Source organism: Cynoglossus semilaevis, chromosome 1 (assembly GCF_000523025.1).
Source record: "Cynoglossus semilaevis isolate Cse_v1.0 chromosome 1, Cse_v1.0, whole genome shotgun sequence".
Classification (NCBI taxonomy): domain Eukaryota; kingdom Metazoa; phylum Chordata; class Actinopteri; order Pleuronectiformes; family Cynoglossidae; genus Cynoglossus; species Cynoglossus semilaevis.
The window spans coordinates 7,436,556-7,457,339 of NC_024307.1; the positions used below are offsets into that span (position 1 = coordinate 7,436,556).

At 40.4% G+C, this 20,784-nt stretch overlaps 2 protein-coding genes across 2 annotated transcripts; both read left to right on the forward strand.

Moving 5' to 3' along the window:
* Window positions 1-2,325: 2,325 nt before the first annotated feature.
* LOC103377391 (ankyrin repeat domain-containing protein SOWAHC-like) lies at window positions 2,326-4,979 on the forward strand. The gene has a single exon (XM_008308186.3). It carries the CDS (start codon window positions 3,231-3,233, stop codon window positions 4,389-4,391), a length of 1,161 nt encoding a protein of 386 aa, XP_008306408.1. The 5' UTR covers window positions 2,326-3,230; the 3' UTR covers window positions 4,392-4,979.
* Window positions 4,980-6,377: 1,398 nt separating this feature from the next.
* On the forward strand, window positions 6,378-20,515 carry pkdccb (protein kinase domain containing, cytoplasmic b). The gene is made up of 7 exons (XM_008308175.3): window positions 6,378-7,223; window positions 8,923-9,051; window positions 11,296-11,567; window positions 11,898-11,977; window positions 12,233-12,340; window positions 17,888-18,064; window positions 19,509-20,515. The coding sequence occupies exons 1-7, from the start codon at window positions 6,624-6,626 to the stop codon at window positions 19,613-19,615; spliced, it is 1,473 nt and encodes a 490-aa protein (XP_008306397.1). The 5' UTR covers window positions 6,378-6,623; the 3' UTR covers window positions 19,616-20,515.
* Window positions 20,516-20,784: the final 269 nt, after the last annotated feature.

The window sequence follows — 20,784 nt, forward strand, 5'->3', positions numbered from 1 at the left end:
TCAAAACCTGGCAACCCAGGCATTACACTTCTCTGTGATGGAACGGAGCTAATTATTAATTAACTGGGAACAAAGGAGTCGTGGGTGCAAACGAGTTGTTTCCACATGACTGGACTGCAACAGTGACAATGTTTCTTTTACTTTTTGAAAATGTTTAAAATGGTGTTTGCTCACCGTTCATACAAAAAGTTGGTTCGATTTAAGTGGGAGAAACACTTTTTTCTTCATTACACAAGGGTCTCAAACTCCTGGCCTGCAGTCCACTTCTGGCCCGCACAACACAAGGGTCTCAAACTCCTGGCCTGCGGTCCACTTCTGGCCCACCAACCTCCCACATCTGGCCCGCACCGATGTCAATAATGCCTCAGTTCTTTACTGAGGGTTAATGGCTACGGAGGGATGATTTGATGAAGGGATTTGATGAACTGATAAAATACCTGGACACACAAGTGTTCAATTTGAAATGTACTCGAGGGTTAAGTAAACGTATGAGACAAATGTTTTTGTTGTAGTAACTGAGAAAATCAGAGCAGAAAGGATTTTGTACTGACTAACTAAACTGAATACACACGTCTGCATTTTGTTAGTTGAAAGCAGAAGTGGCGTCATGTGCCTGGTCTCTGCAGAAGTGACTTTCTGTATTGTTGTCACATACAGTATTTAAAACAAACCAACTGAAAGAGTTTTTTTTTTTTTTGCATTGACATGGCCCTCCAATGACATGATGATTACAGTAATGCCCCCCCACTCATATGAGTTTGAGACCACTGTCATAACAAATAGTTATTTTGTTGTATTCCAAACTTGAAGTGTAACAGTCATTGGTGACAGTTGCCTGATTTAGGTCTAGCCGTGTTAAAACAAAACAATTGTTTGAAAAGACCTAGCCTTTGATGGGTGCTCTTATTATGCTTTTCCTTTATACATAAATCAGTATAACCCAAACAGTTGACCCACTATTTTAGGAACATAACAATATGAGGAACTTCAGAATAAAAGATGTTTTCAGTTGAACGTTTCACCCAACATTTTTGTCAATGTTGTTAGATTGGTTCAAATGAAGCACAAATGTTAGTTTTAACTCCGTTTTCCACCTTTTATAGAAACTGTGTTCTTTATACATCAGTAAGTAACTTGTGTTTTTCATTCACACTTCATTTGTTATAATGAACTGAAGTTCAATTTTAAACATTGAGCCAAAACATAAATCCTCTCAGGGTAAATTACAGCCCCCTACCCTTTTTGATTTGTTGCCATTCCCTGCATATAGCGAGACTCACAAATCAGTTTTAAGCTTTTGGCCACAAGATGAGAACTCTGCCAAGGAAAGATCATCAGGGAGCTTTTAAAAAATTATACTGCTTTATTCTTCTTCTTCTGAGAACTTTGTAGTTTGCAATGGAAAAAAATGCTTTAAAAAAAGACATGGTTCAACAAGTTTAAGTAAACAGGTTTTTTTAGGTTACCACTTGGTAAAAAAGGGACAAATGGCAGGAGAAGTAAAATAATGGGGTCTTGATTAGGAAGCGGAAGAGAGTAGAGCCAGACGGCTTAGAAGAAAGGAGACCATGTGACTCATCAGACCAGTGAGTCTCTGTAATGTGGCAGCCTCTGGTCTGTGTCTGGTTATAAATATGAATCATGACACCAGACCTCCGCACTGAGAGACCACTTTGGAAAAAATATCTTATTTATTGGAACTTTCTTCCAATAAATAAGATCAAGAAATTAAAAAGATCAAGAAAAAAAGTGTAGTGTGAGAAAGTCTTTAGAAAAAAATTAAAATCTATATCTGGTCGTTAACACAGAACAAGACAGAGACAGCGAAGAGGATCATGCAGTTTTAGACAGTCAGTAATGTAGCCTCATATGTTGTAATGGTCCGTTGAGTCATGTTGTTAAAAACATCTGGAGAACTCAGAGAAAGACCCTCATGTTTAGACCCTTACCATCTTATTACGGCTAATATTATAAGGCCTTAAATGCTGGGGTTCCACACCAATGACAGAGACATTGCCTCTGGGCCAAAGCGCCACTGGCTAATATTATAAGGCCTTAAATGAAACTTGTAAACTAATAGTAAAATAGCAAATATGTGAAAAAGAATCAACCAATAGGAGCAGTGCAGGTGATGAAACCACTGCTGCAGCTCTCACATGAACAGAAACATCAACATTTTATTTTTATTTTAGTTATTGAATTAAATGCTCTTATCGCCAGAGTACATGGAATTTTGAAGTATAATTCAAAAGGAATACACTCCTGTAACACTTGCTTACTATAAACAACAAATAAAAAACAACACTGGTATACATACTATACATACGAAAATACTGTGATAAAATGCAAGTAATCATCAATAAAATTCTAAATTATTGCCAGCATCAAAAAGTTGTTATGATTCAACAAAACAAAACAAAAAATAACAAAAGGACATTGTTTGTTGTTATGTGCATACTTGCTTTTAATTGAAAGAAAAGATTCATTGTGATAAATCACAGTTCTAAATAATTCCCCAGCACTACAAATAATTTAAAAAAAATCAATCTAAAATTTCAACACATCCCAGCAGTACCTCCCTGTTAAGGACATCTGATACAGGGCACGGGTTAAAGGCAGGTATGAAGGGGCCCCTCTACCTTCTTTCACGCCTCCTGGCGCACCCATCTGGCTTTGAAACGCCCCTGCAACCAAATACCTGTACGTCTCCTCTGGGGTTTTTTGTGCTTCTGAACTCACCAGAGAGGCGTGTAACAAGAAAGAACGATTCATCTGGAGGAATTTCTGAGAAAATGTAAATTTGAAATAGTTTTCTGGACCTTCAGAGTGCACCGGAAGGGTACCGGCGGTTCTGAAGAGGCAGCAAAGACCGGGCGGGACCTGGTTCTACGAATGTTTCACTGTGGAAGTGCTGCAAGGTGGAAGGACATAACCGGACCAAATGAGTCAGAAACTGGACCTGGTGGTTCGTTACTGTTTCTTGGACTGTCTCCTCACCCGGAGTAAAAACTCGTTCTCGGGGTAAATAGGAGCATATGACTCCGAGAACGTTGGTTACAAACTTTATTCACAGAAAAGTGAGTCATCGGTGGGAGCAGCTCCATTCACCGCTCAGGACACGGAAGCAACAGGTAAAGAATCTGGTCTTCTTGTCAATCACTCACTCTCTTCGTTCGTTAGTAAGTTAATCAGTCAGCTAGTTAGTTAGTTAGTGACGGTAGCTTGGGGAAATGGGGAACGTAAACATCTTCCAGAGAAGGACGAGTGAGTATGAGGAGCGGACGAGAAACACTGACAACATTCCAGAAATTTCTGTGATTGAAGCCTCTCCCAAACCTGCAGAGGACTCTGTGTTCCAGCTGCCTGGGCCTGTAAACAGTAGTAGAACAGGCCAGGAACCTGGCACTTCTGATGGACTCAGTCCCACTGACACTCTGGAGCTCCAGCAGAGCCCGCCATCATTGAGACAGAGGCAATCCCAGCACGGACCCACTCAGCCTGGGCCAGACTGTGCGGAGGATGAGGAACGGTTGGAGACGGCCAGTCTCACTGGAAGTGATGGTAGTCACACCCCCATAGGCAGCCGCGAACACTTCCTTCAGGTCATGATGGACTCTTCCCCTCAAGTGCGGAGAAGCCTGGTCCACCGCAGGTCGTTTCAACTGTCCTCCAAAGGGGACAGTGACTCTATTTCCCAGGTGTCCTACAACCTGGATGAAGACAGGACCGCTATCACTCTGGAGCCACTGGAGCATGAGTGGATGATGTGTGCTTCAGATGGTAATTGGGACAGTTTGCAACGCCTTCTTAGAGAAGAACCCAGCTTTGTCACCAGGAAAGATTTTATCACCGGGTTCACTTGCCTGCACTGGGCCGCTAAGTATGGCAACCCTGATCTCATGGCACTGATCATTAACTTTGCCAAGCAACACAATGTTCCAGTGAGCGTTGATGTTCAGTCAAATGCTGGCTACACGCCGCTGCACCTGGCTGCCATGCACAACCACATGGAGGTGGTGAAGCTTCTGGTTGGAGCTTACGATGCTGATGTGGAGGTCAGAGACTTCAGTGGGAGGAAGGCCAACCATTATATCACCGACAGCTCCAGTGATATTAGGGACATCATTGGAACATATGAGCAGACAAACTCTGACAGATCAGGGAGCTGCAGGGACAGGGGGCACTGGAGATTCTCCAAGCCTCTCCTCCCTAATGTAAAAAACTTAAGGCTCCTGAATCCAGGTAATTGGGACTCTGCGAGTGTCGACGGCAGAAATGGAGAGAAGATACGTCGGAGGACGTCTTCCCTCCGACTGATGAATCTCGGACTGCAAAGACTGCGCTCTAGGACTTCACAGATCATCCACAACACAGAGTTGGGTTTCGACTGATGATGATTATAATTCAGTGCCAGGACTAAATGTTTTGAATGAGATCTTTGGATTAAACTGTAATCAGTTACAATTTAAATAGTTGGAGTATGACATCCAGAGGTCAGTGATAACCAACAAAACCTGCTGTGTAAAGTTCTCAGTACAGACTGTCACAGTTGACATGGCTTGTGTTTACCTCAGACACTAGTAAACACACATGCACAAACACACAGACACACACATAATGAGAGGGTGAACAAAGGGAGGGGGGGGGGGGGGTCCGGAATCTGGCTGGTACTGAGGTGACAGCCATGGTAATTTCCTGTGGCAGATTTCTGGGAAAGGCATCATTAAAGCTGCACTTCTGCCCACAGCTCTGAGAAAAACTGTTACATAAAAACACAGCAGCACTCTACACTATGTGGAAGCAGTGGGAAAATGATTGTGTTTTTGTGACACTGTTTTAGAAAATGTTTTATCTTGAATGTCCAATGTGCCCCCTGCACCCTCCACTATATACTTAATTAACTTCTTTTTTTTGTCCTTAATTTCTTTTGTGTATCCTTTTGCAAAATTAAAGACTAATTGTTAGGTAATGTTTCTTTATATGACAGCCATTGTTTGTATTTATTTTGTCTTTTTTAATATTTCTCTTACCTTTTACATATTGCTCTAGCTACATTTAGACGTTTCATGGCTAACATAAACTCTTTAGCCATTTTGGCTTTTAATATGTAAATATGTTACATGCTGCTTTCAAAATGTTCCTTTACTAATTTTTTGTGTCATAAATGATTCATGTGACGGAGGGATAGAAAATGGTGCTTACAGATGACTTGGATTAAAACAGCAACATTTTATAAACTCTATTTAAAAAAAAATCCCTGTGTTTACTGTAAGTCAGACTCCAGGTGGAACATTAAAATACACAACAATAGAATGCCCTCCTTATGTGTAACTGTTAAGAGGAGGAGTTAGTTAGGTATTTTTCACATGATTCAATCTAGGTTTCATTGTAGGTAAGCAGGTAAAAGGGTGTTTTGGTGCCCCCTGTTGGACAGATTATGCAGGTGGTAACTGTTTCACACTGCTTCTGAATTCAATGAATAATGCATTTAAAACAAATAAGTAAAAATAATGTCGTATCACATTACATCAGGTATTTTCACTGTAAAAAATATGTGAAATTATTTGACCGACATTTAATGTATGTAGCCTGACCTAAATAATAAATTAATAAAAAAGAAAATAATAATTTTCACAGAGCTTTGGAACAGCCTTTCTCAAAGAAGGACCACTAGTCTTTTACACCTCCTAATGTTAATTTGTAAAATAAATATTCTTAAAAATATATATTTTGAATCAGTGTCTCCTAAACGGGGCAGCTTGTGACCTCGCAGTTAAAAGATCAGGCATGTGACTTGTTAGTTGCCAGTTTGCACAACAATCAACAACAACATAAAAAGGAAAAGTACACTCAGTAGCTGTGGTAAAGTGTTGCTGGAGGAAAACTTTTGTTGTGTATAAATGTACATGTATATGTACAGTGCTGCCTTTACTTGTTTTTAAATGGTGTTTATAAGTGACCTTATAGTTCATCAGAGTAGCATCAATTGAACAATAAATTTGGCTGTAATTATTTAAGAAACGCCGCTTTTTTAAAACTAAATCAGCTATACCATAATACCAAAACCATGGTATGCTTTACTGTCAGATTTAGGATTTCATCTCTGCTTCATGTTTACACAGTGGTACAGGATTAATAAATAGCAACACCTAACTTCACCACAAGATGCTGCTAAAACCTTCATATCGTGCCTTGTATTAGCCAGCACAGGCGTTATATTACTGCGTCTATATTTTAGACACAATGGTAGCAGAAATTAATGGGGGACGGGGGACGGGGACGGGGGGTTGGGTTCTAGATAAAGACGTGAATACAGAGCATTATCAGTACTAGAGTTTATTCATTAGCCCAGATGAGCCGCGGGGGGCGCTTTAAACATGCGGATTGAGTGACAACATGAGGTCAAGCTCTCCTGCGAAGCCGCTCAGCGGGTGTAAAGTTACGAGCGCACAGGACACACCTCCAGGGGGAGTTCCGTGGGAGGTGGAAACAAGGAGCCGAGAAGCGCTTCTGCTGCAGAAAAGTTAGAAGAGAGGAGAGACGAGGGGAAGAGAAGAGGGGGACAGAACAGAACTGGGAGCGGAGAGAAGAGGAGTGCAGTCTGCAGCGGCTGAGGGAGAAAAATGCCCGAGATGGGCAACTCTTTACGCGCGGCTGCCCTGCTGGCGTTCGTGGTTCTCTCCATTCTGGTGTCACTGTTGATCAGCAGTGTGCAGCAGTTTGGAGCCAGAATATCGCACTTTTCTAATTCAACGTCTTCCCCAGAAGCTGGTGATGAAGAGGAGCTCCACAGAGCCTTGATCCAGCAACTCAGCCAGAGACGCAGAGAGATCCTTCCCCTCCTTTTACCTCGCCAGGGTGACCGTAATAATAAGGACAGGAGTCCACTTCATCCAGAGCTCGATCTGAGTGTGGATTATAATCTGTGGAATGAGATCACGCATGGCTCCAGGAGAACGCACATGGATGAAATGGGCTGTGATTCTCTGGTGGACATGCATGCGGTGGAGATCCTTGGCTCTGGATACACCAAGCTGGTTGTCAAAGTCAACCTGGCCGGAGGTCAGCCTGTGGCCCTGAAGCTGGTCAACGAGCAGGGCATAGACATGGGCAAGTGTGTGGAGGATTTTAAAGACCCCCAGGGCTGCAGGGAGCTGGTGTCTTACAAGCTGCAGAAGGAGATGGTGCTGCTGCAGAGGCTGAGGCATCCAAATGTCATCAAGGTAAAGTCTTTGTCTGCTGCTTCTGTGTGTGAAACAGACTGTTTATCCACCTGCCTATTTTGTAGTGTCGAACCTCGGCAGTTACAGCAATAGATATAAAAGGTTTTACACTTAAGGCAATGTCATTTGAATTTAAAATGTTTAAATATTGCCCTCCGTAAGTATATTTCACTTAAAAGAGTCAGTAGCACAACATATGGATCTATATGGGTAGATTTACATGTGTACATACTGTACATTCTTTTGTAAATTAGGGAGCGGTTGTGTTAAATAAATAACAGTCAGTACAGAACTACCGTCGATATGGCTGTGACAGGAATTTGCTGCTTTGCACCGAGCTAAATTAGCTTTGAGGATGAAAACAAAACCATTTAAGCTCACTTACAAATATCGTACTTCCTTATGTAGTCAGCACAAACCAGCGGGGCGTGTCTATGTAGTTATATTGAAGAAGTTTGAGATAAAATTAAAATGAGGTCGCGCTCGTAAACGCACCACAACAAATCCAAACAACTTATATAGACTTGGTGATGGTTATAAACTACAAAACTATACATGCGTAGTTATAATTTTAAAAACATTTTATTTACACTTTATTGACAATAATTTTAGAGATCAAACATAACATAAAAAACTAGAGATACAAAATGAAAAACTCGAACAGTTTAGAAACGCTTATCCGTTCAGGGATTTGTTTCTAGCTTTGATGCTAACGGCCAGGAGTGAGTTACAAAAAAAGGGGGTTGAAGATATTAAAAATATGATGGAAGCTAGTGGATACAACATTAAACGCACTGATATTACTCATTACTTTTTTCTTTTTCTTTTTTTTTTTTACTTAAGGACAACAAAATAATAGGTAATCTGTACGAAGGCTTAACGTCACATCAAATTACTTGGCCGCTGTGGTTGTAATGATAAAGGTAAAGACGACATGGCAGATAACGAGCTTTGGGAGCATTTTCTATTGTTTTAAATTAAACAAAGTCATTTTACTGTACGTCTTATGAAAATTGGGTACAATTTTAACAATGTTGTTGTTTTACATTGTAAAGTCTGCCTGTTTTAACAGCAGTGTGTAAACGTCTTGCATATATCCACTGTACTGCCAAGACCTACCTCTAAAGTCTGGAAATACTGATGAGACGTTATTAAGGTTTTCCATAATCCATGCTCTACTGCTCACATTTTCCTTTGTGTCCTGGAAAGAAAGGCCTCATTGGCCCTGCAGGACTTTCCCATGTAATTAAATTAAATTCACTGACCCTGTCTTGACCTTTGGGTCCAGTTTGGCAGGAGCTGACAATGTGCCTCTGTCCTCACTCCTGTCCCTGGATGCATCTGAAACCCTCCAGCACTCACTCATTTAAACCATTACAGCCCAATTTAGAGCTAGTTTGGAGTAAACAGATGGGCCTGTTGGTCGCATTCAACCGTCGTGTGACAGCGGCGTGTCCAACAGCTCGATTTAAACACGCTAGTGAAAAGTTGGCATTCCCCTGTTGGCTATAATATGATTTTATTGTCACAAGTCAAAGCGGAAGGGAGGGAGGCCGGTGGAACAGCGTGTCCATGGTTGACTCCTACACATGAAAGTGCTGGACAGAGAACGGTGGTTTAACGGCTGTTTCTTCTTTTACAACCAAGACTTATGATTCCGTTTAACTGTGACTGACTAGATTTGTTCTCTGCTCCACAGCTGAAGGGTCACTGTGCAGGAAATGCAGGAGGCCAGGGGGAAAAAGGAAGAGTCACCGTTATTCTGGAGCAGGGGAATCCTCTGCAGATGATCCAGCTGCTCCAGAGCCCCTGGGAGGACAGATTCAGGGTAAGCCTGGTAGCTTCTGTTCTTTAGCTTTGGATACACACACACACTGTCATTTATACTTAACAGTGCACCACGTGTTGCACATAAGAGAAGTAGAAGCACTCAGTTTTGTTGGCACAAAAGACTAGAGAAGTGGACATTTGACACTCCTGGAGGTTTGACATCTGTCCCTCAGTGTATTTGATCAGGTTGTGGTTGAAATAGAGATGGGTCCTGGAGTTAATCCACTGGAGGCTTGGAATGTCATGTCTCTCTCTCTCTCTCTCTTTCTCTCTCTCTCACCCACACACACACCATTCTTGGATCCCTGCGGTGCAAACTCAGCCTCTGTTGACTCCTACTGAGAGCATACCTGTGATGGGGGTTGAGCTCAGCCTTTGTGTGTGTGTTTATGCATGGATGTTTGAAAAAAAAAAAAAGACAGATTAAGCCATGGACCAAATCTAACGTGACATGCATGTTTTGTTGAACCCACCACACAGCCCCCAGCAGCTGAGGACAAAATCCTTTGCCCCCCTACAGTTTAGTTAAAACATAGGCATTGTCTTAATTATGTTATCAGTATAAAGTCTATATCTGGAGTTTCAAATGTAAAAAAAAGCATAGTTGAGACTTACAAAAAATATTTTCTTGCTCACAAAGTAAGTGAATGTTGAGTCGGATTAGGCCAAAGTAATAATCTTTGGTGAAACCAATGTTTGGTATGGTGGTGGTAAGATAGAAGGGAGAGGATATGACCCAAAGAACACCATCCTCACAGTATAAAACGGAGGTGAAGTATATTAACTATACTATATACTATATACTATACTATTACTACTATTGCAACAAGTAGCCTTTTATTGATGCACCAAAAAGTTTTTTTGCCTTAAATCTAATGGAAAAGCTTTAGCATGAACTCAAGACCACTGTTTATAGCACAAGAGAATTCAACCGAAGTTGACAGATTTGTCACTGTATATGTGGAGGTGTTCTGGTAAACGTAGTTGAAATATGTTGAAAAGTAGTCCAAACCTTGCAGATGCTATTTAAACCAACCGCTTTTCAGATGAATGCTAATTGTTACTTGAATGTAACACCAGACTCTGGGCCTCATATCATCTTTCATACACATGTGTTCATACTGTAAAACACCCCCGCGGAGCTGCACGGCCGTTTGCAGCTACGTTGCATCTGCGCAGGCTACAATAATCCAGGGGTGTTTGGTTTCAGCCAACACTGCTGTTACTGGGCTTCGGTTCCACCGGTGACGTCCGCTGGGCTCGGTGACATTACCCAACACAGCAGCTATGTTTGTGTGACCTGATCATTTCATGCTCTGTCAGTGCGTGGCTAATGCCTTTATTTTGCCTTCAGTGGTCTATGTAGCTTCTCCTCCCGTTTTATTATAGGCTTTAAAGAGTACTATAAAAAAAACACTTGGAGGAAATGGCTCGCAAAGTGCGGTGGTTGAAATGTCTTAAAGGCAAATCACACAGTATTTATCAAAACTAACTTTTATATTTTATTACTCTTCAGCCATGTTGGGAAGCTTAATTATATTGTCCAACATTGGACAACATGGGGAAGCTTAATTATATTGTCCAACATTTTACCGTTTAAAAGTAGAACACAAAAAACATTGTTGTTTGTTTATTTCATTGCATGAAAAAAAAACTGAACAAATTTCTAATGTTTTTGCTGAGAAAATTAGATACTGCGGTTCAGAAAAAATCTTACAAAAAATATTTTTTGTAAAAATAAAAAAGACATTAGTTATTTTAGTTGACTCCAATATGTGGCTCGGGGGCCGGTTGTTGTACATGGAACATTTTTTTCTGCTTTTGACTTTATTTTCCTATAACATTTGTAAATGTCTCAGTTAACCATTATTCTACTTTTGAATTTGTAATAGTATAATTACTTATGCTAAATTTTCCTCTTACAGTTAACAATTTATTAAGTTTAGGTTTTTTCTGTGTTCTTCTTTATTGTGCATTTAATGCCAGGTAGAACTTGGTTATTTAAACATATCATCAAACTGATAAGTTGAAAGGCTTAGTGGAAATGTTTTGGTTTTGGATACAACACTGGGATCACTGAAGAAAATGAATTTAAATGAAAGTAAATTTGATTTAAAATGCAGTACTTTTTGCTCTTTATTATAGTTATAAGTACTGAGGTCACTTGTGGTAGTCAAACGTCTTTAACCCTTCAGTCATGTCCAGGTGATGGTGGTATTGACTAATCTTCTTGTCCTCCCAGATTTGTCTAGACCTGGTCAGGCTCCTCCACTTCCTTTCCCAGTCTCCGCTGGGCTCCGTGGCTCTGCTGGACTTCCAGCCTCGGCAGTTTGTCACGGTGGGTGGCGAGCTGAAGCTGACAGACCTGGACGACGCCAGTGCAGAGGAGACGCGTTGTCAGAGCTCGGCAGACTGCAGCCTCCAGTTCCCAAACAGAAACTTCACTCTGCCCTGCTCCGCTCGGGGAGTGTGTGAGGGTCTCAATGAGAAGAGGAACATTTACAACGCCTATAGGTAAGAGAAGTGACACTTTTACTGCATGACAGATGTGTGACGGATGGATGCAGCGGCGACGATACGGATAATTGCATAAATACAGGTTGCGCTGACAAGGAAACCACCAGCTGTGTGTGTGAAGTTAGTTACGAGATATGTTCAATGAAATTAGTAGCTCTAGCAGAAAAAGGAGTATTCCCCCTTTAAACACGCCTTACATTTTTGACAGCTTTACGAACTGTTTGTTTTAACACCGATGTGGGACAAGTCATGTTCTGTGGGAACTATGCGATGGGGCTTGTCTTGTTTTTCTCTCTGCTTCAATGAGTTGTCTCTGCTTGGCCTCAGGTATTTTTTTACCTACCTGCTGCCCCACCAGGCCCCGCCCGGCCTCACACACCTGGTGGACAACATCATGAACTCCACAGGTGAGTGTGTGTGCACTTTTAAGGAGCAGCAAAGTAATTGCAGTGGATGTAATGAAGCGTCCAGGGCCGCACTCCTCTTCTAATGAGTTTAGGAAAAAAAAAGAGTTCTTGACGTCTTGATGTAATGAATACACGTTGTTATCTTGTGAGATCACACAGCGAGGGTTAGATAGTGGTGAGGAGAGAATCAATCAAACCATATTGGACGACTTTATGCCTGTGGTGAGTTTGACTCCATGCATTGTGTGTGTCTAGGGGAGCTGAAAGCTGACATCAATCAGACACTGGAGGCCTTTGAACACATCCTCTCCCTCTACCAGTCTGGCCTGCACCTGGACAACCTGCCTCCATCAATAATCAGAGGTAGGTTACTATGGAAGGAAGGCTGCTTTTTACGTACAGAGTACACCAAGCTCTTATGCACTTTTGTTCTTTCTTGTACCTTGAGCACCTGAATCCTTGGCCCTTTTTTGATTCACTTGAAAAAGAAACCCAGCGCTCCCTGCTCCACCTTCCATTATGTATCCAAAAAAAAAATGAAGGGCAGAGGAGGTGCTTGTGTGGTTCACACTGTTTGGACAGGTTTAATAAGCAGCTGCGATGAAAGGACACGGCCAACATAGTAGGATTAATCCTGCACGTCAGTAACCATTCAACAGAACTGAGCTGGGATTGGCTCTGAGTCACTTCAGGATTTTTGTTTTTTAGTTTTCCTGTTTTTGTTATGTTAACGTTTTTTCCTACAAATTCTTATTTGTAGGAAAGGGTTTAGTTTTCCTGTTTTTGTTATGTTAATGTTTTTTCCTACAAATTCTTATTTGTGGGGGGGGGGCAAAAATGGCACATGGATAATGTTCATGTTCATATTTTCTGGTAATGTCGGACCATTTAGTGTAATAATAGCTTTGCGGCTAAGTAGCTAAGACACTTTTTTTGCATCTTATTACTGAATTATTTTTTTATTTTCCTTTTAATTTGCATATGTTTAACCAATTTTGGGTTAACACTAAAATAATTTGCTATATCAATAAAAAACTGAAATGTTTCGTGCAAATCTCCCCCAGTCCAAGTGGCCTGGATTTAATTAGCCAACTGAAAAAACAAAGGCATTTGTTATGATCTGAGGGGCAGTCATACGTCACCTAGCTGTAGATAGAGATATTACAGGAGTTGCATTTGGGCGTAAAATATTTTTACATTTTTGAATCTGTTCCCCTTAAAAAGAAAATCTGGACATCCTTGGTTTAATTTCCATTGGTGTGTTTTTACATTTTTTGTCTCTGACTGCAGCCCCTCACCCCTCCCTCTGAATGAAATATTAATACCAGAATGACTGGCCCGCGTTCCTGTGGTGAAATTTTTCCATCCCCCAGATGCTGGACTGTTTATATAGCAGCTCTTTGTGAATTTAATCACAGAACCAGAGCTCGGGCACTGAGGCTGACATAAGGAGGGAATGTTTTTAGTTTAACAAGTCAGTGCCTGAGCCAACGCTGCTGCTGCTGCTGCTGCTGCTGCTGCTGCTGCTGCAAATGAAAATGTGTAAATTCATTTTGCCATACTTTGGGATTTTTGTTTGAACACTGGCATTTTTTGGTCATGCACAAACCAAGTCGCTCACTGTTTGACTTAGTTCAGTTTGTTTGTGTTAATTAAGCAAAGCTGATTTCATCGTATGGCAGTGAACACACACGTTTTCTGTTTTCCTAAGAGTTACATGAAAAGAGTCAAACTCCGACTTAGTTAGAATGAAAAAACAGCGACAGGAAACAGGAGGTTATTTTAATTTATCCTCTTGACTAGAAAAACTTGGCCCTGTCTAGAAGTTGGAAAATATGTGTAAACCAACACTTCCAAAGCTGAAAAAAAATTCCCTTCGATTCATGTTGTTTGTGTAAGGTTTTACAGGTTGATGACAAGTCTGTGGAAACAGTCATGAACATAATCCAGTGTAAAAGTTTTGTTTATTTAATGTAATCCTTTTTATTTGTTTTCGTGTATAGAAGCAAAAAAAAAAAAATCATGAAAAAAGGTCTCACGTCAAGAATATAAGTCTTGTTGTTTCAAATTAATCTTCTTAAGCATGTAATACATCAGGGAAATGAGCTCATATTTAAGAAATACAAAAACTTTTTTTAATGTCAGCGAGGTGGTCCAGCTTATTTTGAGATGGAATTACTATATATGGATGGATGCAGTGAAAATACAAAAAAAAAAAAGAAAAACACACATCACAATAAATCCTAGTTCCAAGGTTGTTTTTCTCTATATGATTAGAACTTTCTGTATAGCGTTAGCATTAGCAACATAGTCTTTCAGAAGTAAGACACTTGTACTGATTTTAGGAAAATTATAAATATTATTTTACCTCATTGGCAGGAAATACAAAATTAATTTGATAAAACAAATCTTATTTCTAGGAGTGGGTAATGCAAAAATGAAAAGCTCTCACTGCCTGTAAACATAAAACTTACTTGAGCTAAGCTGCTAACAGCAGCAGCTATTCATTTTTATAGAGCAGAACATGGATTAACACACTTTCACCAGGGGTAAATAAGATATTTTCAAACTTAACGGTCAGATATTTTTGTTCTTAGTTTACGCCCCAGTGTGTCCCAGGGCAAAACACTTATTTGTCCTCGTTTGTGATGATTTTAAATTTCTGAATTTTCTTGGCACCTGCGTGTAGAGCGTTGTTGCCTTCGGCATGGATCATTTCCTTGTCACAAGCCTTTCATTACTGATTTGTATGATTTGGTTGTTATCAGCTGCTGAAAGGGAAACAAAACTGCACCTAATCAGAACAATGGAGAGTATAACATGGTTTAACAACATTTTTTTACAATTTCTCAAATGAACAGTCTACTTCATTCATTAGTGAAAAAATGTTTAATGAGCCATGGGACTGTCTAGAATCGTTTGTCCCGATGCCAGAATCAGTTATAAAGGGCAAATTACTCCAATTTACTCAACTACATTTAGTTTTTTAAACATTAATCATATGTCTGGAAATTGAACTATAACCAGTTATTTAGTGTTTAACAGATGTTTTGAATGAAATGTGACAATCATATCTTTGTTTCTATCTTTTTTCACAACAAAATTTAACCTTTCTAAACCATTTCGTTCACTAAATCCTGTAGGTTGTGTCTATGATAAATGTTATGTTAAAAGTATGTTAAAAATACTATTGGGCCTTGGAGTATCACAGAAACTATTTTAGTTAAGGTAAGATTTGAAGCTAGGAACTAGCCTGGATGAGCTAAAGTTAGCCACCGTAGCTAATTTTTGGCTGAAAGATTAATACATTTGACTAGAGATATCTTAAAAAGAACACAAATGACTGTGTTAGAAGCAAAAACTAATTCTAGTTGACAAAATCAGAAACAAGATGGTCGCCTACAAACTTCTATTTTACTACACTTCCAGAGTACTGCAAGCAACAAGTATGGACCTAGTCATTTTGAAGTTGGTCTTAACCAACGCGGCAACTTACAGATGATACGAAGAGCAGCCATTTTGTATTTGAAATTTAGAACAGGCTTCTCCGTATTGTGGCAGCCATCTTTGTTATTGCTTCATGTCCCGGTCTTTCAGTATCATCTTATGTAAACTTCGTCCCAATGCAGGAAACCCGCTCTGTTTATGTTCTGAATTTGCACCTCTCTGGTCTTCACGTTGGGCTTTTTGGTAAATTAAAGCCATAAGGGTTCCAGTTGCACTTCATTAAGTCATTTTGAAATCATCTGACCGAGAGTTGAAAACCAAAATGGCTGCCTCTGCTATCAACTGAGAAACGATGCTCGTGTTCTTTGCCGCCTTTGTTTCCTTTTAAATAGGCCACATTCACGCTCAAATTTGGTTTGTAGCTGGCCGCACTTCAAAGAGCACAAAAAATGCTAATTCTCAGAGGCGTCCATCTTGTTTATGAACTTGGCAACGGGAAGAGCAAATCTTTTAAAGGGCAGTGTTGAACTGTTCTGCGACCTGCTGCCAACTTGAAGGCACATTCAACCCTGTGTGACACCTGCAGTAGCACCATCTTCTTCATGGAGGGTGGAGAAGCTAACGCTATAAACAATTAAACAACCAGAAGAAAATGATGAAATCAAAACATGTTGCAGTTATAAATTAAAAACCACAGGGGCTCGTTAAAATGTCGTTCCTAAAATATGAGGAGAAAAATGGAATGGCTGCCAAAGCTTTTATGAAGAAGCCAAATGGCGCTGAGTGTAAAAGGGGTGTGTCTGAGTGTGTGTGTGTGTGTGATGTTGGTAAACTGTACTTTTAAGGACAATTTTTTTTTGGGGGGGGGGCACCTTTTCCCAGTGGATCCCACTGAGTGAGTGGATATTTAGAGGTTTAAAATGTAATTTAGAGCTCAGTCTGGGATAAGGTTCAGATTAGATTAAGGATTAAGATTAGGCACATATTTGTAATAGTTAAAGTCAAGGTTAGTGGGTCTGGGAATGCATTATGTCTTTGTGAAGAGCTCACCAAGCACAAAAACTGTGTGTGTGTGTGTGTGAGAGAGAGTATGTGTGGTGGGTGTGTGTGTGTGTGTGTGCCGAGCAGGTCTTGAGTTTTTAATTTGAAATTGCTGACAGATGGAGATTCATTAGAAATGTAGATGGAACTCTTCCTGCGCTGAGATCATCTGTAATTTGATGAAGGAGTCTCCTGAAGATAAGTCTTTTATAAAACAGCTGTTGCTCCAGGAATAAATGGACTTTTAGTGTGTTTTAAAATATATTTATGCCCCAATCGTTGTCCTGAAACATAAATGTGTGTGATGTTTTAGATGAATATACATACAAGAGTGGAATTTATCTTATTATTGGACAGCTTGTATTTACACCAGATGTCTATTTCTCCATCTCTTCTCCTCCACGTTCCCCTCAGATTTATTTTTTCGTCTCAAGAGAAATACACTTTAAATACTCTCCCCTACTCTGTTGTCTCTGACCCAGAAGTGAGATACCCGTCCCTCTTGCTCCCCCCCCCCCTACCCCCCCCCCCCCCCCCCCACACACACACACACACACGCAGACCAGCTCCTTCCATTTAGGAAGGTTAACAGTTTATAACAGCGTGCCTCCTCCACACAAACACACAGAGCAGGTTTTTGTCCATCCGCGCTCGTACACTCCATTTTCCCGTGGCTCTTGCTAATGTGTAGCAGATGATTTAAGGCCGGATCCAGCAGAGGTCTGACTGAAAGAATTATAATGATGAATGAACACAAATGTTGGACTGGAGGAGGTGAAGTGAGTTTCTTTCCCTTCACGGCAGATCAACTCTTTGATCATTCTTAAAAAAAAAGAAAGAAAATCCTCTGGGCACTGGCTTAAACTCTCGTGACTGCGTGGACGTTGAATTTTCCGCTCCATAAACAAGGTTTTTTGACGCTTTTGTGATCTGTGAAAGTAATATTTTAGTTCTCGTTAAACAAGACGTGCAGATGGAATTGGGCAAAAAAGAACAAAGTTATTTGGAAAAACTACCAGTATTTTTTTATTGAATTATAATCAATCAATGATTTTGTAAATTCACAGTTGGTCATCACTGATCCAACTAAATTTTTTTACCCCACTTATTTTCTTCATTGACTTCATGTCTGTGTTCAGTGCAGCCCTGTGTTAATTCGAGGCCTATTGACTGAGACCATTTAGCTCCATTTTGTAGTAATTTGAGGAGTCAGTGAACCAGGATGGCTCCTAATTATTTCCCCTCGTTAGTTTTTCCCCGAGATTTAACCCTAGAATTGAAAATGAAAAGTTTTTTACCTCACTAAAATCATGAATCACCTTCCTTAAAAAAAACAAAAAACAAAAACAATGTCTTGTGCTTGTTTTAAAACTGTCTATATCCTCACAAATCAAAATGGCTTCTTCTTTCTCCTGTGGTTAGATTACAACGTGATCCGAGGAATGGGAACGTCAGGGAATGTGGAATACCGCTGCTGGCCGTCCTACAGTCAGCAGGGCTGCGTTCTGTCGGTGTACAGCGCCAGAGAGGCTGCGTACATCTGCAACTCCCATTCTCAGTGCAGCAGCTTCTCTCTGACGGGACAGAAGACATGGACGGGTGGGTGAACTTTTATAATCTCTAATCTGATCCACATTCGCAATCTGGAGTTTTCTCCGTGGACGTACTGTAACCATTAGTTACAGTTATGTCAGTGAAGTCATATCTGTTCAACTGTGTGTGTCTTTGGACCAGGAGTACGTGCAGCTGTCTTTACCTACTTCTTAGGCGAGTGTTTTTCAACCTTGGGGTTGGAACCCTACATGGGGTCACCTGAAATTTAAATGGGGTCATCTGAAATATTTTGTGATCCATTTAAAAATGGCTGATGAAAATATATTTTTTAACTAATTATTATTAGTTAAAAATTAAAAATTAAAAATTATATTTAAAAACACCACACAATCTTAAACCACTGTTCTTTCACTTTCATGAATAAAATCAAATAAAATGCAGCAGATTAAAGTATCTGAGCTGGCGCATCGTGATTGGCAGCTGCGGTCACCTGACTGCACCAATGACAGCTACTAAAATGTCTGTGCGGTCACCAAACATTTGTGAGCTCTATATTATTATAAAATATTGAACTGTTTTTACTGATGTTTTTGTTACATCTGTGCTGTTTGCTGTTAACTCGTATTCATATTTCCTTAAACACTTGGTTTTAACATATTTAATTTTTTGTGAAATGTTCAGATTCTTTAAGGTGTTTTGGGGTATTTTCATCAAATTTAAAGTTTTATACTTCTATAGTTATAATTAATTTTGTGAATCTCTTATTTTTTGCTAAATGTGGGGTTAACGTCTTGCTATTTCTGGGATATATTTTGACTTTTTTTTTCTCATTTAGCCTCTTGTCTTAAGCACATCTTTTAACCATCTTTTGTTATCATTAATTTTTTTAAACTATATTTTCCATCCCGGATCTTTAATGATTTAGAAACCCAAGCTGAGCTGTGTGTGTTCAGATTGTCTGACACGGCGAAAGGCCCAGGAATCGCTGTATGTGCGACATTAGCGGAGCTGAACTTTTTCCACTTAGATATTGTGAAAATTACCTTTATATTTTTTATGAGGTCATTAAATGCCCCTGTTATAGGGATTTCAGGGGCACTTTATATGGGTTTTCACATGCATTTTGCGCCGAGACCTCGCTCATTTCTGACCCTATGGCCTGCAGTTTTCACACGTTGTTTTCATAAAATCGTCTCTGAGCACACATGCTCCGTGCCCATAATTACAAGCTAGATCTTGTTTGTCACAAGACATTGATGGCTGAACAAACACGCCGAACTTCTCGAAACTTTTGATGAAGCTTTTAAATGTTGAAATGTACATAGTCATTAAGTAAATCAAGTCAGAGCCTGTTTTTTTTTTTTTTCCTTCTTCACTGATGTTGCCAAATGTTAACGGCTTATTTGTCTCCTCCTGTTTGTTCTGTGTTGTTTTGTCTGTGTGTGTGTGTGTGTGTGTGTGTGTTGTTTTCTCTGCTCATCTTTTGCAGGACGCCTCCTGGCCTCCTTCAGGAGCAGCTTCAGTCATCTGGTGCCTGATGGGACCTCGGAGGTGTATGTGAAGAAATCGAAAGCACCTGAAACGACGGCTGCGTGAGAGAACGCTCGTGTTTCAAAATCGTCCGTCGGAGTTTCTGTGGAGCGGCACGAAGAGATAACGCACGGCCGGCGATGTGAAGCAAATGAAAATGTTGTGCTTTAAGATAAGAAAACGGCGTCGTCCGTGTGAACACGTTGAACGCAGCTCAGCTCTGTGGGTTCACAGGAGGAGGAGGAGGAGGAGGTGGTGTTTGAAGTGAGGCAAGTGAATGTGATGTATTTATAGGGCTTCTGCTCAGTGACTGTTTGATCTGCCTGCCAGCTCACTGCCTCTGCCAACTACTATTTAAAGGGATTTCCCTTCAGGTACAATTAAGGAGGGAGAGTCTCATGTGCCCTTGACATGTTTTTTTTTTCCTAACCTTGTCTTTATTTGCCATGTGTGTTGGCTTTTTTCTGGTGAGGCCAGGTCTACGTAGTAGGACTTTTAAGCCAAAGAGGTAATGAGAACAGCCACTGCTTCTCCACGTTTGAAGCCTGAGGACGAGAAGAGAAAACAAGCTCTTATAGGAACACACTTTGATGTTAATGCGCTGAGGCTGCGCCTGTTTTTCACGGTTCCCCGGCTCAGCTGCGCCGTGGTATGAGACCCGGCGAACGCCATGTAAGCGTTTACACGTCAACGTGGAGCACAGATTAAAACCATTCCAAAGTCGATTTTACACGCTTTCGTAAAAGAAACAAACTTTTTAGTGCTTAGTTCACATAAATATTTATACGGTCAAATTGAATGTAAATGTTCGTACATGATTTGTGCACTATAGCTTACATGCACCTTGTGGGTGAATCTTTTATTTTCAATGAAAAATTGTTCACTTCAGTGTTTTTGTTTTTATACATCACTAAATGTTACTGTACAGTTTTTGTAATTATATAAATGTTATGTTTCTACTTTTAATGCTGGACGGCTCATTTTGATTTGATTCTTATTTACACCTGTCTGTCTGTGTGTGTGTCCATTGTGTGTGTGTGTGTGTGGGCACCAAGCTGGGGGGTGACCTGGTTTTGTGTGTGTGTTTAGATCCTTTATCTGATGCTGTGCTCCCACATCAACAGTGTTCAGCTCCTCTGAAAGGGTGACTCTGCAAACCCACCGAGCTCCGCAGAGTTTGCACAAAACCTTAGGAATGCATTCAAATGCCGCGTCATGCTGAGCTCATTATGAGT

What these genes read in the sequence shown, in the direction of transcription:
- pkdccb (XM_008308175.3), top strand. Translation starts at nt 6,624, where the DNA reads ATGCCCGAGATGGGCAACTCTTTACGCGCGGCTGCCCTGCTGGCGTTC. An exon ending in AACATTTACAACGCCTATAG is followed by an intron (nt 11,568 to 11,897) that starts GTAAGAGAAGTG and finishes GCTTGGCCTCAG; the next exon opens with GTATTTTTTTACCTACCTGC. An exon ending in GCCTCCATCAATAATCAGAG is followed by an intron (nt 12,341 to 17,887) that starts GTAGGTTACTAT and finishes TCCTGTGGTTAG; the next exon opens with ATTACAACGTGATCCGAGGA.
- LOC103377391 (XM_008308186.3), top strand. Translation starts at nt 3,231, where the DNA reads ATGGGGAACGTAAACATCTTCCAGAGAAGGACGAGTGAGTATGAGGAG.